This window comes from Barbatula barbatula, assembly GCF_947034865.1.
Source record: "Barbatula barbatula genome assembly, chromosome: 5".
In the NCBI taxonomy this organism is placed as follows: domain Eukaryota; kingdom Metazoa; phylum Chordata; class Actinopteri; order Cypriniformes; family Nemacheilidae; genus Barbatula; species Barbatula barbatula.
In genome coordinates, this window is record NC_136769.1 from 15,542,826 (window position 1) to 15,569,146 (window position 26,321).

Sequence of the window (26,321 nt, forward strand, 5' to 3'; positions counted from 1 at the left end):
CATGACAAATCCCATAACCTGAACACTGCCCTCTAGGGGGAAGGGATTGTTTTTGTAATTGATTATTCATTACAAAAATGAATCCCATCCAAAATCATGCATTACTTGCCTTGTTCTTCTCAGAGTGGTCTGCCACAGTCTTTAGATGTCCAATTAAAAACTTTAAAGTGTGGAAATAATAATCTGGTAGATCACGGATCTAGGGCGAGAGAGGGAGGGAGAGAGATGTATGAATAAACCGAGAATGAAATGTAAAAGGGTACATTTTTATCAGAATGTGATTTTTAGAATGATATGCAAAATATGAAAATACAGTCATACCAGTTTCTTCATGGTTCTAAGTCTATCACTGGCATTCTCTTTCCGATTGGCCTCAATAAAGTCATTGTATTTGTCTTCAAAGGGAAACGAGAGCAAAAAACAGCAGAAGAACAAGAAAATGTAAATGCATAACATACAGTACTTTCCAAAATACAACAATTTTATTTTCATGGACCTAAAACAACACTGAAATAACCAGTAGCTTGCTCATATCTCACCATCAGTGAAGAGAGGTTCAGGAAGTTTACGGAAGAAGGACTTCAGCAGACTACTGACCACATTCAGGTCCTGCCATCTCTGCACACGAGTAAAAAAGTGAAAGCAGTTATAGAGAGTTTTTGTTGAACAGAAGAGCATGTCATTGAGTGTCACTATGAGGAAGCATGTCTCACACATGGGAAGTGAAAATAACCAGTATATTGACTTATAGAGCCAGTGTCTGACAAAGATCAAGTGTAAACACGAGTAAACACCTCACCTCTTCAGCAGTGTTGATGTCACAGCCTTTGTTTAGCTGTTCCTGTAGACTGGACACTACTGCGTTGTTTCCTGGTACTCTGTAGATGCCTGTATACTCCAGCCCCATGTCCTCAACCAACCCACAGCAGATCTCCACAATCAGGGGAATAAACTACACACAAACATACATTTGTTACCCATCATGGTCAAGCGTAACTGTTATATTTGTATATTATACTTGAATATTATACTATAACAGAATGATTTAAAAATAAATATTGATGCAAACATTATGCACACACCTTATTGTTGTTGGCAGGCTGGCAATCTTCCAGGCGCACTCCAAAAGCTTTAGGACTGTTCTTCTTAGCTTTCTTCATGATGTTTATGCCCCATGGAGATTTAGGTGGGCTGCTCTCATCTTTGACCTCGTGTTTTGGTGAGCGTGGAGGTGCACTGCTGTGGAGAAATGTCATGCAAGGCAACATGAAGGGTATTAATGTAAAAGATAATAATGTTGGTGACAACGCATGGCAGCGGCGCACGGTTACAATTCTCGCTAAACTCACCTCTGCTTCCTGTAGTCATTAAGTTTCTTGTTGATGAGAGCCTGTCGTGAGAAACCCAGTTCCTGCAGGAACACACGAATAAAGAACTTAAAAAGGAGGAATTCATTTCATAGACACTCCCCCATATGTCTTTCGTCACACGAAACAAAATTTGAGTTTGTGTTGTTGTGCTGGAAAACTCAAATGAACGATGCTGAAATGGTTTTTTCACCTCATTGTCCGTCTTGCTGTTCTCTGTGATGACTTTGACCCACTCCAGCATGTCTTCTCTGTCCTCCGCCTGAAGCAGATATTCACAGAAGTCCTGAGTTGTCAATCTCAGGGCATTCTTGCGTTTCGTTTCGCTGTACGCTATGTCTACCAGGCAACCCCGGATGCTGATGGGCTGTTCTTCCTCGGCTCCGCCCCCCAGTGCCGCCCCTTTAAGCACCGCCTCTCGCTTGTCCTTGTAGAGGAACAGCGAGTGTGATCGAAGCACAGAGAAGACCCTTCTCCAGGGCCAGATGGCACTACCTACCTTCTGTAAGATCAAATCAGAGAACATGACATTAGATTTGCCAGTGTTTCAGTGGTTTTGTGAGCATACAATGGAGGTCAATGGAGGCCAGTGGTGTTTGGGCACAACATGCTTCAAAATATCTTCTTTTTTTGTTCTGCAGAAGAACGAGATTCATTCAAGTGTGAACCGGGTGAAGTGTCCCTTTAAGTTCATGAATTGCCTTTTGTGGGGTTTAAACCTACAGCCATGGCCAAAAGTATTGGCAATGATGCTGTGTTTTGCAAAGTTACTGCTTAAATTGTTTTGGTGTTTATTCACGTTTATAGATTTTTATGCAGAGTGATCCGATGCATTTTAAATAATTACAAAAAAAAAAACTTCCAAGATGTCAATCCCATATAGAAAACCTGTAGTCAATCCTCAAAAAGCGAGAGGTTAAGCAGATGCCCACAAATTGTGATCAACTAGGCAAGAAACGTTAGGTCAGTCAGGATTTGGCCCAGAAGGTAATATCCGGCATGCCCGAGCAAATGGCAGAGGTTGTGAAAAACAAAGTTGTATGTTTTTGCCAATAAACGCCTTTAAAATTAAAGATATGCTTACTTGAGATATCCAGTTTACCATAGAAAATGTTGCAAAATAATCTCAAATTACAGAAGCAGCAAACATTGCAAATCACAAAATTTGTCACCGCCAATACTTTTGGCCACGACTCTTCAACCTTACGGTTACCAGCTCAGATCTTCCAAAACAACAACAGTGACGTACAATAAGACTGTATGAAAGTTTTTTCTATCATCTCTGGTTGTTTCTTCTTCTTACCTTGCCCTTCTCAGTGTGGATCTGTTTAAAGTGAAGCCAGCCTTCTCTTTTCACGTCACTGTAGCTGATACTGCCCAGCTCAGAGGTAGAGTGTCGTTTAGAGCGAACCTCGTCAGCAGTACCCAGACTGTCCAGAGACTAAACCATGACACACGTGAGGGTTAAACATAAGCCACAAGTTTGCGCTAACATGAATTATTGCGTTAAAAACTAGAGTGTTGCAGGATGGCGTATTTTTGTAGGCCAACCGGAAGTTAGCATCGCACTGGTTCCCACAACCGGAAGTCTATGGATTTTTCTCATCGATCGTTAATAAATAAGCTCTGTGATTAACAAAGGTTTGCAATAATTAGACGTTTTGTCTATTTAGATCATCTTTACAAATAATCACAATAGTCGTTACCTTTAAAACACAATCATGAGAAGTAGAAAGCTGACATGAGGCTATAAACAGACTACACTATGGTCACCTGATATCCACGTCACCAACACCAAGCCTTCAACAACTTTCAAACTTTGTTAAAAATAAATATAGTAAGTAATTGCTCTGTGAATGAATCCCCATTCATGTTTTTAGAGATTTGGGCCCATGTTGCATAATTTGTGAGATTTATATGTGTGATTGTGAAGATTTATATATGTCTTACGTCCCGGCCAGAGCCATTGAGAGGGAGAGTGATGTCAACTCGACGAACAGTTTTTTCACAGTAATGGCGGTTCACGGAAGTTACAAATAACGCATAAAGCTGCGACTAAACAGACCGATTGTGATGAACTTTTAGTTCATTTAAAGACCTAAGTCATATAATGAATAAAAAAAAAACTTAAGAAATAAAGCATTTAAAGAGAAAACATAACTTCCTGGAATTATCTGAAGGCTCCATGAATCACGTGCCACCTCAAAATTCTAAGCTAAGTCGCTTCAGGGATTTGCATAAAAAAATACGTCATCTCTGCTGCACTCCATACAGACAATTACTGGAAGAGAAATTTAAAGCAATATTTGGTTCATGGTGCATATTAAATTTTCTTTTCATTTAGTAAACTGAACTCACCCCTTTATTGTAAAAGCTTTTGACTCTTTTTGGAAGCCTCCTGTTAAAAGACCACAATAACATTAAATCAACAGAAGTCAAAATAACTAAGAGTGTAAAAAGCTAGATCAAATGTAAATGTTAAAAAAAAATGACTTTGATCCAACACTTACGACAAGACCCTGCCCTCTTCTCTATACACGTTAAGCCCCTCATCACAAGACTTGGAGCGTTCGGTGGTAATGGCCAACAGGTAAGAGGAGCGACGATTAGACTTGACATCACCTGCTTATAGAGAGAGAGACATAGACAAAGGGAGTTCAATACAAACAAGCAAAAATTTTCATTATACAGAGGAAAAGAGAAATATGAAGGAGAGTTGAGTACAGGAGGAGGGCAATGTGAGATCAGGTGAGTGAAGGAAGTGACATCACAGTATTAAGAGGGGATTTGAAGGTCTTTAGTGAAGTCCAAAGGCAATGGAACGGCATTCCCGACTGATCTCGTGAACATATGGAGTACGACATGCACGTGTTCATGCACCTTTCTACTCAAAGGTAACTTCATATATTGGTGCAGTATGAGTATTCATGCAGTACAGGGATCTCTAGATTGTTGACATGCACTTTCTGAATATTCAACTCTCCAAATGAGTAAAGACCATAAAACCTGTTTGCATCTACAGTCGCAGGCAGGAATAGTTACATCTATACTTAATACTTCAATCTCACAAGACAGTTAATCAGAACAGGCGAACTTGAACTTTTCGTCGAAACAAAACACTGCACTCTTTTTTCTTGTCACTCACTGCAGTCGAGGGAGAAAAGACGGTTGAGGGGAAAGGTGAAGGTTGGGGAGGTGGGGCATGTGGCCACAGCAGGGGCGGAGTTAAGACCGCCACTCGAAACGACGGAGGAGGCAGGTACATGACGTGCCCGCAGATCTGCAGTTGGACTGGTCGGCTCATCTGTTGGAGGAGTGGAACGAAAGAAGAGAAGGAAGGAGGGAAGGAAGGAACACAGACAAGAATAAGAGACAGTTAAATTGGTAAAAGGAGTAAGATTGTAACAAAGGAAACAAAAGATGAAAGGGAAGCAAAGGAAGAATGGAAAGGTTAGAAAAGTTTTCACTTTCTCTCTGACACACATACACATGTGCAAAAACTGCATTCCCATATCAATAACAATTATATCTTACAGCTCGGTCTCACTGAAACAATCGAGTGTTACTGAAAAAAGCTATTGAACAAAAGGCACACGTCAGTGTGAACAAACTGTGAATGGCAATGGTAAATGAGCAATGAAACCTAGCCAACAAACAATAAAGAATAAACTATCTGTACCTGACTCGCAGCCCTCCATGAAATTTCAACTAATATGTGCTCAATGTGGAAATGAAATGTACAAGCTCTCTTTGTATTAAGACATGGTTTCACTTCTTCCCAAAGTGGTGTGTGACGGGGGAGGTCTGGTGATGCAGGTATGCATTATTTAAAGTGATAATTCACCCAAAAATGTATTGACTTTGGCCCCCATTGACTCCCATAGTACTTTATAATTTTTTGGTTCTGTTGAAGACATTCTTAATAGCATGGACCACCTAAAATGACAATTTATCATGGACATTTCAAAAGAACTTTGTTTTCTGTAAAAACATTGTATAAACAATCCAACACAGCACTATGGAGGCGGGACTATCTGTTTACCTGATTAACAAATGGGAAGTGTTCAAAAAAACAGTTTATAAAAGATAGCAATTACTTTTAAAGTTTTAATGACGCTGTAGTGGCACAAAAAAGGCATGCAAAGTCTGTTTCGAAGCGCTCATCTACAAGTGCTTCCACTTCCTCTTTGACCACAGCAGTTAAAGGTCTGGTTATATATCAGGTTGTTCATAATCTGCAGGAATGACATTATACATTCAAAAACTGGCAGCACGTTGATATCAAAGCAAACCATCACTATACCACCAGGTGGCAGCAGCACTTAACTACAACTAAAACATAAACAAGAATTTCTAAACAGGCAAAAATCCAGTTCCCGTTAAAGTATGTCCATACCTCTAATTTCTTTTATCTCTTTGTCTCACTGTGACAACAGTCTGATTTTCTTTTTGTGATTGCAGTATTTGTATTCCTGTGTTTTATCTTTAAGGTCGCAGTTTTTGTATTCCTAATTTTATGATGCCGTCTTTTATTGTAAAGAACTTTGGTCAGCCTTGTGGCTGTTGTAAACTTGCTATTTAAATAAACTTGAAACTTGATTTACACAGCTGTCTCTTTAGAGATCACATAAAGACTCTTTATCTACAACCATATTCTTTTCATACTGTGCTTAAACCTCTCATTATTTTCATTTTAATTCATATTTTTATATACATTTTACAATCTATTAAACAAGAAAGAAGCATAACATACGAGTTAAAGTTTTTTTTATTGTGAGGGTGTAAAGCATGAAGCACAGTCTATACTTTGGGATGCCAGGGACAGTAGTTAATAAAACCCAAAACTAATTGTCTCCGTCATTTGCCGGAAATAGCAATAGCGCTGGCAATATGGATATTTCTCTTAAACAAACGCATTCATTCGCTTCAGAAGACCTTTGTTAAGACCACAGAGCCGTGTCGAGCAATTCTTTGATCGATGGATGCACTTTTTGGAGCTTCAAAAAGTCGACGCCCATTCAATCCCATTCTCTTCTTAAAGAAGACTCATATTCAGTTAGGATGCCTTGAGGGTGAGTCAAACATGTGGAAATTTTATTTCTTGCCTGAATACCCCTTTAAACCGAATGCATTTCTTTTTTATTTCCATTTATTTCTCAACTATATCCACAGTTCTCAATGCTGGAAGTGACCAAGGAGCCAAAGGAGAGGCACAGGCATTCCCAATCCCCCTCTCTCTCTCTCTTTGGAAGGGAGCAGGGGCGGAAACATTCTCAATCTGGGATGTGGAATCTGGACTGTGCCTGTTTTCCAGCCACTGGCAGAAATAGCTGTTCTGTGGCTTTAACAAAGGCCATCATTACTGCAGCCCGGGTACGATCTCTCTCTCTCTCTCTCTCTCTCTCTCTCTCTTTCTTTCTTTCTTTCTTTCTTTCTTTCTCTCCCCTCTACACACTTCAGCCAGTCTACATTATGGACATACCCCATAAGCGATCCCTCACTGGCCATTATGTGCAGTCTGTCTAGTTACATTTCGACATAACCAAATTGCAAAGAATGCAAAAATAACAAACAAGGGATGTTTCTTTTTATAGCGTCACAAATCAAAATGTAACCAAGCATTTGTGTTTAGTCTAAAGAGAAAACAGTGGAAAACATGATTTTACAAAAGAATGTTCATATTCCTAAAAGTAAAGGCATGTGCATGTATCTCTGGTGTGTTGCGTGTAAATAGTCAGTGAAGACTCTCGGTTTAATTGGAGACACAAAGAGCACATTGATTACAGAAAGAGCTTAGTGTGCCAATTGTGTCCAGTAATATCTCAGTGTGTTAGAGTGTGTCCCTCACCCTTAACCCCCAAAAACCCTGCTCACCAGCCCCTCTACTGTCATCCATTCTTACTTCGTCAAACTTTTTCAAAAATTTGAAATTAAAAAGTAAAGAGATTTGCTTCAAAATTAAGCAAAAAATTATCCACCAAATTTGGATTGTTGTTGGAATGCTGACATGATTTAATCCACAGCAAGCACACGGTGTTTATTTAAAAACTAGAAAAAGGGAAAAATGGTTTGGAAATGTTTGACTGTATTTGTGAATCACTTCCAAAACCGAAGACTTCACATAGACTTCACATATATTTGTTTAAAGAGTTAATATTTTGTGTTTTTTAAGATCCTACTTTGGTTTATGGAGTGCCCAACAACAAGTTTAGGTACATACACAGTGTAAAAACGTAAATTTTCTAATAATGGTTATTTTTACTTCTTGACTGATTCTCCAATGATATGTTCGGCGATTCATCCGTATAATCCCCTCCTTTCTGTCAGCCACTTTGATCTGAATGGTCCGATAGTCTAGTCCGCTGCCTACCACGTGCAGAGTCGGAAACGGAACGTAGGCGGGCATTACACCGAGTGACACTAATCTGACCCGGAACAATAATTAGAGCGACAAGACGACTCGTTTGCATGATTCAGAGTCGACTCCTTTTTTCACAAGCCAATAACGTTGTTATTCGTTCATTTTCGGCTTTACAACAACGCAGCCTGTTTACTTTTACGCATAGCAACACTATACACTGCATGAAATGTAATTTCCACACCCCCAATGACCCACTCTCCAAAAAGTCCATTCTTTGCATGATTTCATACAATAAAAGAATTCAGACATGGTATAAATTGTTGAATATAGTGTAGATATGTTCAAACAAATCCAGTTACATGTCAGGTTGAGTTTGAAACTCTGTTGTGTTATCATTCTGGTCATGCATGCCTCAGCTTGTTTCTGTTAGTTTCTGTTTAATTTATCTGCCTCCACTAACCAACCAATCCTGAATATGTACATTCTCACTCTATTCCACATCTTTTCACAAACACAACACAAATGTACAAACCGAAGACTTGTACCCTGTATACACAGGGTGTGTTATCCTGCAAAAGTGCATATTCACATCACTGTGAATCAGTCACTTCGGTGTACGCGAGTACAGAATGCTAAAGGTGGGGCTTTATGCAAAGCGTAGTGGTTTTAGGCTTAACCCTCCCCAGGAATGAAAGCACAGCTCTAACAACACTTTATGGATTCAAAACAACGTATAAGAAACCGTGCAACGGAGATCTGTGAATCGGCTGTGTATTTCTGTGGTTGTTATTTTCTAATGTTGCCATTACAAACTCTTAATAGCACTAAAAGGATGCCAAACAGCCCATCTCAAAGCTTTTAAGGACAACTGCAAAATCAATACCACTCCAGCTGATTCATCTGTAACGTATAATTAGATGAATTAGAGGTTCATTGCCAACCGTCTCTGGGCCATAAGCACATGCAGCATGACCAGTTTTGGTGGTACGTGTCTGTCATAGTTTGTTTTGAATGTGTTGCATTCAGACAGCCATTTTGCAGTAGATTTCCTCCTGCACTATGGTTTAGCAATAAAGGGCAAGCAGAGACAAGATTAGCACGAGCTGGAGGCCAGAACGAACACACAAAAACAACACATGCACGTTTGTGTCATCCACATGAAAGACTTAATGAAAGAGAACTACCATGCTTTAAAATCAAAACAAAATACTTGATCCTTATTCATATTTTGTGTGAGGATGTCACTTTATTTATTTTAGTCTGATTTAGAAATGATAGTGTATCTTAGAAACACACACACAAATGTCTAAACCTATAAATGTCAACCAGCCAATGAAATGTCACTTCTCGTAACGACTATTGAATCATTTTGTTGCAGATCAAGTATAGAAACAGGATGGATTGGGTGAGGCACTGGAACAGAAGGAAAATGGAGATTGTGAAAAACAAAGTGGACTAATTTTAATCCAGTAAATCTGATTCACCTCCAGACGACTAATATTGTCAGTCTGGCCGAGGGACATTCCAGTGTTACCAAATGTATGGACTGGTAGAGCAGACAGAGGAAATGAACGGTAAGACCAGTGGGGTTGTGAGTTATTATGGCAAGTGTAGTCACTCTATAACATTCCCATCAGTCTGTTTAATGGATATTTAATCAATTTTCCTGTTAAAGTCACAACCATGTATAGAATATAGCGGGCAAGTGACACAGAGAATAAGTAGGAAAAACAAACTTTGTATACATCAGCGATTCTCAAACTGGGGGGGCAAGATGGATCCAGGGGCCACAGATATTCAATGAAATATATAATTTATTTAAAGATTTTATTTTTAAGCCATCCAACCAAAAGATATTTCGGCATTGTATAACTGAATATGTTTTTGGTTTAATTCAAATTCATTGTTTAAGATAATAAGTCTTTATTTGGGAAGCCACAAAGCGATGCACTCTACACAAAGGAGGCCTTAGAACGAAAAAGTCTGAGAACCAATGATGTACATGACTTAAGTTCTGAGTTAAGAGGGAGAACATAAAGAGATGTGAATGAAGGACTTACCTATGAAAGGAATTGAAGCCAGAGAGTCATCCTCTATGGAGAGGGTTGGTAGGTTACCATTGGTGCGGCGATGTGAAATAGCACGTTCAGCTTTGGCAGGGGGGTCTTTAGGGTCAGAGGTAAAGAGTATAGGGTCACTGGAATCAAGAGCTATGGCATATGCGTTTGCACCCCTGCGGCCAACTGGCGGTTTCTGGCGTAGTACCACTTCCTGTGTCTGAGCCTGGGCTTCACCTGTTGCTTCCCTGGCCCCTCTGTCGTGATTAGTGGGCCGGTAAGTTTTGTCTTGTCCTTCAGGGGGTGTGGAAATAGAAGTTGTGGAGGTGGTTGTTGTTGGGGCTGGGGAGGGAGTAGTCGAGATGGGAAGCTCTTCCGGAGGACTGGTTTTGGGTGTAGGGTTCCAACTGAAATGTGGACCTGTATAGGAGGGGTCTCGAAATGACTGGGCTTGCTGCAGGATGCGACCAGTCTTGCGGTTAAAAGATGGGCTGTAGCTGTGGTAGCCGATCGGCTCTTCGTCTAGACTCTGGCAAGAGGTTAAATGTCTTGTCTGTAAAGCTGCCTGCTGAGGTTGTTGTGGTGCCTGAGACAAGTGGTGCATGTGTTGTGTTGCATGTGTGAGGTTTGGATGCGGAGGTGTGTGTTGAAGGTGCTGAGGTGTGTGATGTTGAATTTGGTGCAGTTCATGTTGGGTTGCCTGATGATGTGATTCTCTGTGTTGACCGAAACGCCTTGGATAGCAATCAGTCCTGTTTGGGTGCTGCTGGACCCTGGTGGGTCTTTCCAGCTGGGGAGAGAACGTCCCTACAACAGCTCGGTTGAGAGTTTCCAGTGAACGGCCCGAGTGCCCATACCGGCTTGCCAAGAGGTTTTCAGAGGATTTGTGCCCATACGACACAGCCGATGGGTGCTGCCTGTAAGCATGCTCATCCTGCCAGTCTTCATGGCTCCAGTAGGGGTCACCGTGCGCTGCGGAGCTATGCTGCTGCAGCAGCAACAAAGTGTCTTGTGACACGCTGTGGGGAACAGCTGTATGCTGGGAACGTCTGGCTCTCCCGAGCTCACCCAGACGATCGTGTGAGAAGCTCCTGTGGCGCGGATGCATGGAGCGAGAACTGGTCACTTCTCGCTCACGCTCCCGACCGGGTACCTGACTGTAGTACCAGTTGGAAAGAGCTTGTTGGGTGCGTTCGCTGCGGCTGGAAGTCGACAGAGAAGGGCTCACCCAGGGCGGACTCTCCTTGCGACCTCCAGTGTGCCCCATGGCAGTACCCACGTTGTGATTGGCAAAATGAGCATGATGCAGTGGGCTCATCAATCCTACGGAGGAAGAAAAGGATGAGTATGAGCTTCCTCTCATTTGCCCGGTTGCTTGCCGTCCCCTGTCAGTCATTCCATACTGGATCTCCTCAGTTCGGTGGGCAGGGCTACTGTGACCAACACCGCCTGGCTCACAGTTCCTTCCTTCGGCCGCCCAGACAGTGTTGCTGGAAGCGACAGTGCGGTTGTCTAGTGGTGGAGAGGGACCTGGGGGGGAACAGGGCCAGCGGCTCCAGTTGTCCAGCTGGTTTTGTCCCATGAGTGGAGAGGCTGGGGAAGAACTGGGGGAGTATCCTACAGGAGGCTGTGATTTTGTATGAGGAGGGTAGAGCAGAGGGGGTGGTGGTGGAAGATTTTGGGCCTTTCCTTTGTATGGATCGTTACCTATTAGGTAGGCATCATGGGAGTATGCCTGCAAAAGAGAGAGAGGGTTCAAACTAAATGAAATGTAGATACAGATGAACCATTAAGACGCGAAGAAGATCAGAGGTTATGATAGAGGATGATCATATGAATGTTTTGTATGGATGATCATATGAATGTATTAGCTCAAATGTTTGATGCCTTAAAAGGACTAGTATACCCAAAACATTTAGCTTATTTATTCACCCCCACTTCTTTTAAAACCTGTAAATGACTCCTTCTGACGAACACAAAAGAAGATATTTTGAGAAGTGTTTCAATGGTTTGGTGTCCATATAACAGAAATAAATGTTATTGGGTCATCAACGTTCTTTAAAATATATTTTGTGTTCTGCAGACGAAAGAGTCATATACAGGTTTGGAGTGACATGAGAGTGAATAAATGTTGAAAGAATTTAAATTTTTGGATGAACTGTCCATCTGAATTTTGGCTGTACAAGCCATTTCATCCTAATATTTAAATATTAATTACTGAATCACCAATGGTCAAATGACTTGCAAAACCAAAAACGTTTGGTTGTTCATAAATATTAAAGACAGCAATAAATAAATAACTTAATAAATACAGTGTACAAACTTTAACGAATGCATATTACTAGCTTATGTAAAATATTTTCTAAATCTTTTTTTATTTTTATTCTAAATGTACAAGTACAGTATAATCATGAGAGATCCACGATAATGTTCCTACAAAGCCACATGACTTTAAACCTCAGCAACTTCCACAACCTATACAATGACAACTGTGTTCCTCTAAGAGAGGAAGTCAAGCTGACCAGAAGCACCAGCCCCTCATTACCATTGACCTCAAAACACTCCGATACAAACTGAAGATGTGCTACATTAAAAATTCATTATCAAAACAGAGCCGTGACTGGCTGACATAAAGCTGCTTGATTCAAGACAATCATATCAACTCAGCGCATGCACAATGACAATACATGAAAATACAGGAGATAATAGAACAGAGAGAAAGGAAACTCGCAGAGCTAAAGAAGCATTTTCCCCAATGTATACATTGCCTCTCCCGCTTCTTTTCTTAATAGCGTTCTCTATAACCACTTCCATTTACCTGTTAAGTCCTGATTTTTGCTTTCTCAAGTTCATGTCTCGTTGTCATTTCTGATTTTGTTCCCGTCATTCCCTGTATCTCTTTTCTCTTTCTGTCTATGGTGAGCCCTACCCAACCCAATGCTCTCTCCCTCTCTTTCGCGCTCTCTCCTGCTCTCTCTCCCTCAGTCTCGTCGTCTCTCCACCCTGTGGGAGTGTGGGAGGGGCCACATAACTGATGATGTCATTCCTGGAATGTAGCTGATGCGAGTGTAAGGAGGGGTGTAACATGGAAATGGAGAGAAAGAAAAGGGGAATGGATAGAGTGGGTCTCTCAAGAGGGTTTATGGGTAATGCGCCCAGCATGAGTACCCAAGTATTCATTCAAGTGTGTACAAAGCGTGTGTCTGTATGTGCAAACCCGTAAAGGTTTCTTCTCTGACTTTGGTGAGTTGCATGTCTGATCATGTGGGTAATTGAGTAATTTGTGCAGCGAAGAAACTATGCGAGCTTGAATGTTTGGGTGCCGTGTGTTTGAGGGAGGAATGCATGCGTGTATTTATCTTATGACCAGCATGCTTGCGAAAGAAATAATCCTTCGATGATTCAGATACGCAACTAAAGAGATCTATTGTGTCAGACTTTTATTTTAGAAATTTACATTTATTTTAGTCTGTGCGGTCAAATTTGACACAATGTAAAAAAAAAAAGAGAGAGAGAGAGAGAGAGAGACTCACAAGCTGAAGAACATCCTCATCCTTTGGCATTATCGAGAGCTCCAGGACACTCTCACTGGACAGAAAAGAAAGAGAGAGAGAAAGAGAGAATTGGTATACAGGAAACATTTTGTATAAAATCCCCCCACCCCAGTTCAGGTGTTTGGTATTTTAATCTAAGTACAAAAATAATCTTAACCCTATGGGTCAGTAATAAAACCGACCTTTCTAAGTAATATGCACACACACCGTAATGGGCCAGACAGTAAACACCTGCCTTAGGTCATTCTGTTACTTCAAAACATCTGTCACACATTCCACATGAACAAGACTCACGTGTAACCGTTTACTTATGTTCGGTTTCTTAACTTTTAACTAAACATCTCAATAATGCTGTAGATCCCCATTCTTCACCTGCATTATTACTTCCAGGTTAGCATTGATATCTGTGGACGACCATATTATTTGCAGATTGTTTAGGTATTTGATCTCACCTGTTCTGAATCAGTGCAATGACCTGCGAGTACGTCTTACCCAGCACACTCTCTCCATTCACTTTAACCAGCCTGTCTCCTGCAAATACACAGACACAAATTGTACAGTTTGCTGTAAGGCTCTTGTGTACACTAAAGCCATTATTACTTTATATGAAACACATTTTATAACAAGGTCTGTTTAAGAAACAAAGATAAAGCAGGCCCATTCCATGTGTTCACTGCTTTCCTTGGATGAACACGGGTCATGTTTAGGGTTCATGTCAGGGTCAGATTATAGGATCAAACAGTGGCCGTAAGAGGCTAGGTTAAGGGGCGCTGATCCTCTACAAAAATGTATTTGAAATAAATGTGTTAAAATATTTAAAATAGAAATAGGTTATTACATAAATGCATTGACATATATATGAAATAATAAAGCAAGAAAGAAACTGTAAAATATTGTAAACAATAATTTGTGATGTATACATCTTTTTTTTTTACTGTTCTTTACTGTTACTGTGTAAATCACAAATACATTTTTTCAATTATTTTTTCAAACTTTTTGCTTTATAAAATCATCCTACATAATGTGAAGAACATTCTGTGAAAACATAACCTTGGTATCTTTAATATTGACTGAGTAACGCCATGTCAAAGATTGAAATTATAAAGAAAAAAATGGTTGAAATAAAACGTTGATGCTTGTTTTGTCTCAGAATTAGATGATGAGACTCGCCTACTTTCACAGACAGGGTCCTATTTAACATAGCTTTCATAGCATCAAATCCAATATGTTTATTATGAGTTGTGCCTGTAGATGAAACAGCTTGATTTGTTCCATTAGTTTCCATTGAAACAATGTAAGGAGAGCAGGTCGGATCAATATTTACACACCAGCCTCCCTGGAATATTTCCTCACAGCATGCAGCTGAACTCACCACACATTTCCTGACAGGGAAGAGGCCATGAGTCTTGCTCAAATACACACACACTGATAATGAGTCACCTTCTGTCTTGCTGAAAGTGTTTCACAAACCGGCACTTCGCAGGAAGAAAATATTTCCGTTTCAAGTTCAAAGTCATGTTAATCACAGGCATAAACATGATTACCAAATGTGTCAGATAACATCAGTGATTTCAATTCGTTATGCTTGATCCTGCCCATAAATGCTTGTGACGTCATGAGGTAGATTCCTTATTCGCGGAGGGCTCCAAAGAGGAAAAAGACCATGCGGGGCATTGAGTTCAGCGAGCAAGTATCACACGCTGAAAGTACACACGGGGGAATGACGTAATGACGTAAAAGTCCAAGCTGAAATCTCTCAGCACGTGGAATCTCACAAACATGGATTAAAACTCTTCAGGACTAAATCTGTGTCAACAATACCTAGAGTTTTATCTTGATTTGTCATCGACATGAAGGGTTACGTGTGTGTTTTTCATAAAAACTCTCAGTGGATTTTACCTGTACGCAAGCCAGACTGGTGGGCGGGGCCTTTCTCCCTCACATTCTTAACAAATATGGTGTCCATGGGCTCCAGGCGACCCCGATAAAGCCCTATATGAGACACACAGAAGACACAATGAAGTAAAAGTATGATTTATAGTCTGCACAAAAACAAAACATTTAAGATGTTAAAGGGTAAACCTATAAACACAAAGAGGCTATTCACACTGGATGAAAACATAATCAGAAAAACAGCCTATGCGCGTTTGCTAGACTACTAGCTTTATCCAGCAGGTATGTTTGTTGGTTTTAAAGGATTCCAGGCATTTCACCTGCTCTGGCTCGGAGACCGCGATGAACCAGCTAAGACCATCTTACAAAAAAGAATGCATTTTCTTTTTTATTAGGACCGCTTGCAACTTCAGTCGGAGCAAAGCATCTTGCCGTTTTATCATTATCAAAGGTGCCCTAAATGCCACATTTTTAATGCCGTGTTTAGCAAAATCAAGTTTAAAACGTACACCTCAACTGTAATGCTGTGTTTAGCTGTTTTTCCTATGTAGAAAGTCCCAAAAACTCAAACAAACACGTGCATGAAGATGTTTAGACTGGCGCTGTGGAATACGTTTGGCATGCAGATGCCAGTGTTTGCTGATGGGATGATGGGATGGGGCAAAGACAGACTGCAAAAGTGAACTAACAGGTTTGAGGCAGTAATAGATAAACTGATCCGAGAACTGTGAGACTTGTGATACGTGCCATATCGTCAGCACAATCTGTCCAGTTACTAAACAATGCAGGATCTGCCTTCAATCTCAGTCACATGCATCCCATAATATGAAGCTATGTGTGTATTTGTGCAGAGGATTTTAAAGTCCTTAAAGTTGCCTGGTAGGCACTAATATGACATTATGAAAATATGTATTAGTTGCTCAGTTTTGTAGCTGCACCACTGACATGGAATTTATTCAATGCTTAAAGAAGCCTAACTGATCTGAATGCAGATTGAGATATAAAACGTGCCATCTAGTTTTTATATTAGTAATTTTAAACTAATTTTGCAAAAAAAAAATAAACAGAAAGAAAAAAGCAAGAAAGTGTAAAGTCAAACAAATAAACATCAAATAATCCCATGTGTCTTGTCTAGACATTCTGCGACGAATGAATGGAAATATCCACAGATACAGAAACAAAGGATGGACTCACCTTTTCCATTTCCGTTCTCTTCATCCTAACAAGAAACAAATGGACAGTTAGATCACAGCCACCACACTAATTTAGATATAGACATAATGATGTTACGATTAATATAGGAATCTAAATGAGTTCAGATCATGGAGCTCTCTGCTAATGGGTCGATTATATGAATCACGTGAAATTCACGTGGGAGACATCCAAAATGTCTCCAGGACCCGCTAAATCATATATCATTTTACTTAATGTCTGTGTAATATGGGTCTATCCCCATTATGTATCAAAATTACAACCTAAAAAAAGACTAGACAAAGAGAAACATGTGTATATTTAGTTTGTCCACGGTCACTTAGTGCATTTATGTCAGTACAGTGTCCCAGCACTAGGTGGCAGCACTAGGACCTCTTTTTACCTGAACCACTCCAGTCAACGACCACACAGTTAATGTACTACTTTTAGGGGGTTAAACCCTTTTCAGGTCAGCATTTCTTATTTAGCTTTGGTTAAAGTGAACTCAATCGTGTATTGTGTAACCGCTTTTAAGATTAGTTAGAGATCAAAACAGTATACGGTCAACTTTCTGCATTAATCACCATGAAGCCCCTCTGGAAAGACCCCAGTTTAACACCATACTTAACAACTGTTCACAAACACCCCAGATGTTTGGGATGCTCAACATGAGCTGTCTTTATAATATTTAGGTTAGTGTGCATCTTTATTAACAAAGGGCACAGTTTAGATAATACATATGCACAACCTCAAAAAAATAAGCTGCAAACTGATGTCTCAAATCGCACGCAGACGCAACGCTGATCAGGCAGTTTAAAGTGAGCAGCCCAATGTTTAGTCTGAGCTGACTTTGCTCTTTCCTAACAAACTCACACAATACTGCGGCTTTGCCACCACAGAGAGAAAAACAGAAAGAGAGAGTCAGAGGGGAAAACAGATGGGCAGAGCCCGACCACGACTCAAAGACTTTAAGATTTATAATTCACAACCAACATCAATCCAAGCAAAAGCAAATGATGACAGAATCTGAATTTGTTTTGGGTGAACTGCATCTTTAACATTCAGCTGGTGGGGTGACAGAAGTCATTATAATGTCATGTGACCATGTAGACACAAGGAACAGTGAATGGACCAGAACACATTGTCCCAGCAGAACTGGTACGGCCCAGCCCAAAAGCGTGTGTGGCACCAGTCAAACAAAACAGTCCTTTTGATTGGAAAACCAAGCTGCAGCTGGTGATAGAAGGGCCACCAATCGTATAGACCATAATAATGGGGCTTTGTTTCTCACACACATACACGCACCATTTAACACCCACCAGTCAGGAGACAAACTAGGAGAATGTGCATACAATCCCTAGTGCCACAGCATCAGACAGCATAGCATGAGATAAAGTTTACTTTACTTATAAACTTTTTTTATTTCCCGAACAAAATACAAGCCAAAAATGACTTCATACTTTCTAAAATTGACCTCATGTGGTTCAAGACATTTTGTTTGAACAAACTGAGGTGTAAACTTCTGTGATAGATGAAAGACAGATGGTTCTGATAAAGCGTAGTATAGATTTAAACAGGAATATTTCATAAACCTCACAGGCCTATTGTTTATTGGCAAGACACTTTTTTGCTAAATGTGCTGCAAATAACCATTGAAGAACCTTATTTTATAACAAAAGCCTTGATTTTGCGAGTGTTTCTGTCTTTAGATTAAAGTTGAGCCTTTATAAACAGGGATGGTGTGTTTCTTGTGTTTCTTGTGTGGTTGGGCTGGATTAGAAACAATTAAGTGATTTCACGTCTGACTATACCGCTCACGCTTTACTTCCTTTAATCTCTTCATTATGCCATTTTCGTATCGGATGCTTTTATTTCAGATACCAAATGCCCCTTGACTGTGATCGGTCAGTATTGCAGCTTTATTTCGCGATATCCGAGACAAACATTCTTACCTTGAGATTAGTGTGCAGGGCAGACTCTGGTGGGTAAACGATAAAATGACGTAACGTGAAGCCAAAGCCCTGTGAGTTTTTGTGGACCACGAGTGTACGTGGACCCTGCCAGGTCACGCCCAGTCCTTCTGCCCCACTCCTGACCACTGGCCGAGGGTTCTCACTGGATGAAGATATTCCATCTCTCCGTCCCTTTGCCTGTACACAGAAAGAGAGAAAGATATTTATTTAACACATTATGTTATTTTGTCCAAAGCTACCAATCCAGTAAGATGCGACATACTTAAAAAGCACATTTCATTTAATGCTCTGACTCATGACCAGCTTTGCCAGAAACAAGTCCTGAGTGGAAATTAGGAAATGCATACTTGTGTAGTTGTGTGATAAAGGTGTCACGTTTAATGTGATAATTGCGGAATACTCTTGGCAGGGAATTGTAAGAAATAACGGCTTGTTGTTTTAAATGACCATCCCAACTGTTTCGGATCTGTCAATCTACCCAAACCACCTGTGCAAACAACACTTGGGTACGTGAGGAAAAGTAACTGGAAGGGGGAGGGTATGGGAAACATCTTGCCACATTTGGGAGTCGTGATGTCATATCTGTGCTGACCGCATTCTTAAAGGAGTTCCTAGAGGACACTTAACAAAAGTGTTTCATATAAAACAGAATATAAGCCATACATCTCAACACCTTTTTTACTTATATTGATGTATTTCGCTGTAGCACAATGCGAAAAAAGAAAACAATAAACAAAACTCACCAAATCAATTTTTGATGGAATTATTTTAGTATTCAGTATAGTATTATGTTTCGGTGCAAATTTGCTTAGTTCTTTTATAATATTGTGTGTACTTCCATGTCATAATGTACTAAAGATGGAAAACCATGTACTACACCATAAATTATAATTTAATATATAAAACCCAAAATTCACTTCAGATACAAATACAGGAGGATGGAGGGTCATAAACCAAAAATGTCAAGATTGTGAATGCTATATGGCACTTCGGAGAAGGGAGATTTGCAAAAGGATGAAAGAGATGACCATAGAAAGGAATATCGTCCTGGACCCAAATAAAAAGGGGGAGCACGGAACGCGTCATGACACTGCTGAATGTATGGGGCTGGGTCCAGTGTATTCAAGCAATGGCTCTGATAAAAGACATAGTTATGTGTGGGTGTTTTGTTTCATATAGACTGACATCATCATCACCCTCTTATTTTGCAAGAAAAAAACCTCTTTACCTTTTAACCTAAAACAAAAAACACGACCAGGACTGTGGCTTTCACTATAACAGGAACTATAATCTGGTTAAGGCAAAGGAAGTTCCCTGTGAACTGTGCCAGCCATTCAACCCAATATACAGGATAAATATAAAAGCAGGGGGATTTTTATTGACAGCATACTTTATAGAAACGCAGTCATTCAGTTCTCAGTTCTGTTCTCTTAACCTTGTGTAACTCCACACATCTCTCTGCACTCAGCAGAACTCCTACTCTATAATCCAGCAGCCAACCGCAGGCTCACCCCTCGCTTTCGACTGACTCTATTTCTGTCTATACTGCTGTCTTCATTTCTGTGCTTGTGTCTGAACTCTTACAAGAAAAGGAAAATGGAAAGAGGAAAAGAAAATGTTTTTAGAAAATTTAGCAGCACTCCAGCACGCAACCTCCCTTTCGAAGAACTATATAGTATAGTCGGAAATTTTCATATGCATTTTTTCATATTTGGCCCTCATTTGTACAGTGTCTCTGAATCGTCAAAACGCCTCTTATAATGCTATCTAAACGGAAACGCAGAAAATCAAACCAGGTCCAAATTTCGTTGTGACGGACAAAAATATCGGAGGCGGTGTGTTACATTTTTTAATGTGCGGAAATTTTGGATGCATATTTTGGACTCAATGTGCAATCGCCTTAAGATGTCGTCACGCTTTCGCTTCTTTGCTGAAAGAGATAACGTACTTGCGAAACACGCTCTGTAGAGCTGTTTGTATGTTTAGGGCTACTGTATAAACAACTCCATGCAAGGGGGACCCGGAGTGTATGTAGATAGAAATAGCTCATTCTAACATAATAAAAACATAGCGCTTCAGTGTGTAAGGTCTTTATACACCTCTGAACACATAGTTATGTATATGATATTGCATTTTTGTCAATAGATCTTCCAAAAAAATAACACATTGAAACAGGTGCATGATGCCTGAGTGTAATTTACGGGAAAATCTGATATATTTTCAGTGGGAAAAACTTTTTAATATATTAAATTAAAACGTATTAAAGCTTCAGACTTACTGCAGTCTTTTGCCCTAAAAACACAATCAAGAGCTAAAAAAAATTGTCAAAACATTTTTATAACAGATCAAAGAACACGTATAACTTTGTGAATGACAGGCGTTGCGATCTTCAGAGATCTGCTGAGCTCTTGCGCAGTTGTGTACGAGCAGATTCTGCATGGGCCTGTTGATCGTATTAAACCGACAAATAAAAGTGAAAGACACAATAAAAGGCGTGGAAATAAAATAATGAAAGTACCTGGGGCATGTGTGAATTCCATAAGGGTTACTGTTAAGCCCAGACATGTTCAGACAAACGCAAAGGCTATTAAGAGAGACAGAGAGAGAGATAGAGGGGGACGTACAGAGAGGGAGAGTGGCTCCAGCAGGCTACAACATGCAGGTTTCGACCACAAGGTTCCTCTCCGCATGAGAATAAAAAACCCTGTTATTACCCCAGAAACCACACACAACTGTACACACTGTGGTCCAGAAATGTCCATCCATTCGATGCATTAAAGGGACAGTACACACATTTTTTAATTCGGTCATCATTTATTCACCTGCCTGTTGTTTCAAATCTGTATACATTTCTTTGTTCTGTTGAAAACAAAAGAAGATATTTGTAAGAATGTAAGAAACTAAACCGGTGTGGGGTACCATTGACTACCATACGAGGTTTGTTTCCCACAGTCCTGTTTCCCATGTACATACTGTGTACTTAATACAGTAAAAAGTAATAACTAGGTACTAACCCTGAATCTATCCCTAAACCTAAACTTACACCATGTATCCACTCAGTTCTTTCTTCGGTAAGTACACTGTAAGTACAATATAGGTACATGTATTGTAAATAAAGTGCAACCACTCTTTCCATACATTTTAATACCCCATCTCCATGGCGACACTTTAACTTACATCTACTATACTGATTGTAAAATAGCACAACTAAACAGTCTTAGTTTGTGATAACACCTAAAAATTCAACATAACTCAGAAGGGTGGGAACGAAGCCCCAGAGAAGGAATTGAGAGACTAACCCAATGCAAGGTTTATTAGAAAGAGAAACGAAGTAATGATAATCGCCTTCCGAAACACAGACAGAGCGGAATGTCTCACGTTATTCCTAGAGACGGCTTTCAGCCATGGATCCAACTCTTTATCCTCAAACCATTTGCATGAAAACTTGCATTTCTCCATTAGTCAACGATGTTGTTTAACAACCGGGTCTAAATGGACCTCCCACTATTCGCCTACACAATAAATTAATTCAGGCAAACTTTAGCATTGAACCTCTTTGGACAAATATTAAAATACAATACACAATGTGATACCTTTGAAAAATGTCATTTAGACTTTTAAAAAACTTTTTAGGGGCCTTCATTTTCTCTAAATGTATTGATCAACTTTTAATACTTTTCAAGACCCTGCAGACACCCAGTCCCTGGGGAATAGCATGGTTCTCTGCTAAGCGTAAAAACACAAATGTCAAATGATCATCCCGCTCTCCTGTTAAAATAATAGCAGTGTTCAAAGTACAGATCTTAACTGTGGTGGGTGTAGGAGGTCATAGTTTATGACCTGCGGATGATGGGTTACCACAGACCCAACACATTTTTGCTCTAATTGACAGTAATTCCACTGCAGAGTGCAAAATATCCTCAGTGTACCACGTGTCATGAAGGTTTCAGTATGTGTCCAGTCCTCTGTCTTGGCAGGCTATGCTTACACACGCTCACAGACTGTGGCCAGAAACAATACGCTCCCGACAGCTGAATGGGCCGAAAAGTTGAGTGTAATTAATGTTGAGTGTTTAATCCACCCGGCCCTGTGACTACAACACACACACATACACACAAAACAGATGACTGAGAGGAGGTGTGTGAGTGTTTTTGAAACCTGTCTGTCAGCTCTTTTAGTTCCGCTAGCGCGCTGTTAAACAGGGTTTTCCACCTTTGAATCCAGGAATCAAAAGAAAAGGAGCTGTAGGGAACATGAATGAATGAACATGTACCCAAGCATGCCAATTAACATGAGGTTAACAAGACCATAATATAAAAAAAATGCTTATATAGAGAGATATAGTTGGAAATCAAGGAAAAACCTTGAACCAGGACTCATGATATATTAAAGTACTCTCCATTTGGCTGTCCACACTTCCACAGCAACGTATAATACATTAAAACTAAACAGCTGTGTTTCTTATGGCACCTTATAGCTGATTCAAATTCAATCAAAATCAGCCCAATCCACATCGACAAGTCACTTGGTGTGTATTTACTTAATATTTCCAACACTAAGCACACAATACAGACAAATATCATAGCAGAGACCACAGCGCTGGTCCCAGTACAGTGATGGCATACAGTAAACCTCCAACACGTGTGTGTTTTTACAAGGACACCACCTGGCAACCTTCTGTTTTAGTCCGAAAATCCAGGAGAAACACTGCTTGATACTGAACTAAAAATTCGGACTATTAAATCTTTTACAGAGAGTCTGAATAAAAGGGGTTTCAACTCTAAAGGCATTCTGATGGACCGAATATGGTGCTGCTTAGTTTGCTTTTATTGGGGTGATGTGGAATAGTTCATCCTATTCATGACCCAGCATATTATTAAAAAGTGGTTTGACTATGGTATGGTTAAGCGCCCCGAGTCTCTGTCTGACATTTGATAAAGTTTGTGTACGTATGAAAGTGAAAGACAAATCAGACTCTTACATGCAAAAAAAACTAAACATGCACTAAATGTAACCCCTTAAAAATCAATGTGTTCCAGCCACCCAGTTTAAAGGAACTGTAAAACCAGAATTGAAAATTCAGTCATCATTTACTCTCCCTCTATTTGTCCCAAATCTGTATACATTTCTTTCTTCTGATGAACAGATATTTGGAGGAATGCTTGTAACTAAACAGTTCTTGGCCACCATTGACTACTACAGCAGGAACATTTGCTTTATACATTTCTCTTCAGTTGAACACAAAATAATATATTTTGAAGAATGTAGGAAAGCAAACATTTCTGGGGCACTTTTTACTACCATCGTCATTTTTAAATGGGGTCCAAGAACTGTTTGTTTACAAGCATTCTTCCAAATAGCTTTCTCTGTGTTCATTAGAACTAAAATGTATACAGATTTGGAGTCAATTATGACATAATTTTTATTTCTGGGTGAACTATCCCTTTAACGCACACATACATACATACATACATACAGTCACACAAAAAGCTTCCCATATCTGGACTTTTTTAATTAGTTTTTTCGGAGTTCTGACCCCCACCACAAAGTCTGGTCTAAAGTGGTCTTGGCTAAGTGGTACAAAACTTTGAATGGAAGCTTTTAAGAAGCCTTTAATGTAGATATGGAGTTGATAAAATTCACACAATTGGTTCAATAAAGACATTTTTGTTTCAAAATACAATTGTTGGTAGTCGGTCTTTCCTCAATATATTTATAACTTAACTTTCAATTTATTTAAACAGCTTTCTCCATTCAAATATAAACAGTTTTAGTATTGTATAAATAAACTATTTGTTATACGAAAATGAATGACAGCATGCATATTCTAGCAAATCTTGCAAATTGCTTTTAACTAAAGTATTACCGGTGTGTGCAAATACAAGCGAACACACATACACACAAACACAGACACGCACACAAAAACAGCTTACCCTGCAGGTCTGTGAGGGTTTCGGCAGATCTCTGCCAACACTGATGCCTTTTGTGCTCCCTGAAGTGTCGGCTTGGAGGTTGGAAATGTTTATTTGTGGTGTTTCCCCATGTAACACAGCCACCCAGATACAGCGAGGTTCTGGAGAGCTGCAGTCCACCCCTACCGCATCCTGAAAACACCATTCCTTACCTCCCAAACGCGGGCACACAGCGGGCATCGCCAGTGGCACCTGAGCCGCTGACCACATTACACATAAACGCACGGGAGTGTGCAGAAGCTCGCACGCAAACGCGAAGAACCAGAAGTCCTCCCCAAAAATCACAAAAGACACATTTAGAATTTAAAAAGAATTAGGCAGCAAACAAGTCCAGAGGTGTCCGTTTTCTCCAAAAGAGTGGAAAAAGTCCAGACGTGGATCTCCTCATGTTTTCTTAATCCGTGCCGCTGAGTTTCTTAAAGGATTCCAGAGTTAAACTGATATCACAAACCGTATCACAAACTCGGCACCTCCCGCACTCTCACTTCCCAAATGTGTTACAAGCGCAGTGAGATGACCAGAGGAGAGAGATGAAAGAGATGCAGACACAAACTTGAGCCTCGCAGAAAGTAAAATGTGTGTGGTGAGCACGTGGAAGTGCTGGCAAGATGCGGATCCAGGGAGGCCGGGTAAAGAAAAATAAATTAAATCTGAGCTTTTAAAACACAGTCTTGCCCATGTGCTGTGCTTCAATGATTTTCATTTTACTCCTTGACTTTCAAAATCATTCACCTCTCTCTGTCTCTCTCTCTCTGCCCTGAATGACTCTAACCTCTAGCTCTCTGTCACTGAGTGCGCCGGCCCCCTTTCTTTTCTCTTCCTTGCTTCTCTCTCTCTCTCCCTCTCTCTCTCTGTTTTGGTCTTACACTCTTCATTCATCCATTTAGCTCTTCTTTCATGCCTCTTTCCTGTTTGTATCTCTTTCTCACTTGCATGCTCTCATATCTCAGTCTCTCGTTCTTTTCAAGCTTTGTTTTCTTCTGGACGTCTGCATCCCTCTGGCTTTCTTTCTCTTTATCACTTTCATCTCGATGGTCAGCCCCTCATCATCGTCTCCTCCATAAAACTTTTGGCTTCGCCCCTCAGAGCTCTCGGATATCTATATTATCTAATCTTGCAATTCCAACCATCTCTCGATACCAGAGCCTTTGTTCCACGGAGAGAAACAACATGAAAAGAAACAAATTCTAAAGCCATGTGCCTTAAAGCTACGTGTCTAAACCCCACGTAAGTCCAACATGTTGAAGCTCTGCTAAAACCTGCTGCTGCTCCGAGAGCCCTTTCTCTGTCTGTGTGTGTGGAATGGGCATCAAACTGAGCAATGCAAACACCCCCCCCCAGCTCTCTAAAAGTCCCCTAATAATGACAAACACAATGGCTCTGCTAGTAAAAACATTACTTTCTGCTTTAAAGAGTCGGATACAACACGTACAAAAAATGCATTCAAACTAAATAAACACAAGGAGTCAGTGAGTGCGTTTACATGCACAAAATAAATGGATATCTATCAAAAATCAGCTTAAAGAGAAACCAGTTTTCACGTGTTTACATGCATAGTAATAAACCGGCTATGCAGATAACCGCATTTACATGGAAGTTTGAAACTTGACGGGCGTCTCGCATGCAGTGACATCATCGTCCATAGTCTGTTTAGTAATAAAAAATGCAGCAGGAAAACGGTCAGAAGCTGTATTTTTATATCTCTTCTCATGTCTGCCGTATCTGCAAATGTAAAATAGTTCTTAATTTTGAAGTTTCTACATCAAATGTGTGATTCGAGAGCGGACTTTTAGGCGACATTTTACTATTGTGCTGTCAGGCATGATTGACTTATATAAACAAAACTGAGAGAAAACCGGTAAATGTATTTACATGCAGCGCAAAATCTGAGTAGTGGGCAAAAAACTACCATTGACGATCGGGTTTAGCTTACGCCGTATATGAGATTTCCCT

The 26,321-nt window shown here is 40.1% G+C and overlaps 1 protein-coding gene across 3 annotated transcripts in view; it reads right to left on the reverse strand.

The window, feature by feature from the left end:
* Positions 1–25,178, reverse strand: part of arhgap23a (Rho GTPase activating protein 23a) — a 32,057-nt gene extending 6,879 nt beyond the window's left edge. Inside the window, exons 1-18 of one of the 3 annotated variants that reach the window (XM_079456902.1) lie at positions 24,330–25,178; positions 18,376–18,573; positions 16,427–16,451; positions 15,239–15,331; positions 13,792–13,870; positions 13,319–13,373; positions 9,789–11,520; positions 4,513–4,671; positions 3,878–3,992; positions 3,726–3,765; positions 2,671–2,808; positions 1,561–1,869; positions 1,350–1,411; positions 1,083–1,236; positions 800–952; positions 540–618; positions 322–395; positions 110–199 (exon numbers count right to left, since the gene is read on the reverse strand). In XM_079456902.1, the coding sequence (XP_079313028.1) occupies positions 110–199; positions 322–395; positions 540–618; positions 800–952; positions 1,083–1,236; positions 1,350–1,411; positions 1,561–1,869; positions 2,671–2,808; positions 3,726–3,765; positions 3,878–3,992; positions 4,513–4,671; positions 9,789–11,520; positions 13,319–13,373; positions 13,792–13,870; positions 15,239–15,331; positions 16,427–16,451; positions 18,376–18,573; positions 24,330–24,578 (3,804 nt within the window). In that variant the 5' untranslated portion in view covers positions 24,579–25,178. Of the gene's footprint in view, positions 1–109; positions 200–321; positions 396–539; positions 619–799; positions 953–1,082; positions 1,240–1,349; positions 1,412–1,560; positions 1,870–2,670; positions 2,809–3,725; positions 3,766–3,877; positions 3,993–4,512; positions 4,672–9,788; positions 11,521–12,603; positions 13,221–13,318; positions 13,374–13,791; positions 13,871–15,238; positions 15,332–16,426; positions 16,452–18,375; positions 18,574–24,329 lie in introns of those variants that run through there. The other 2 variants (XM_079456901.1, XM_079456903.1) reach the window with 2 other exon arrangements.
* Positions 25,179–26,321: the final 1,143 nt, after the last annotated feature.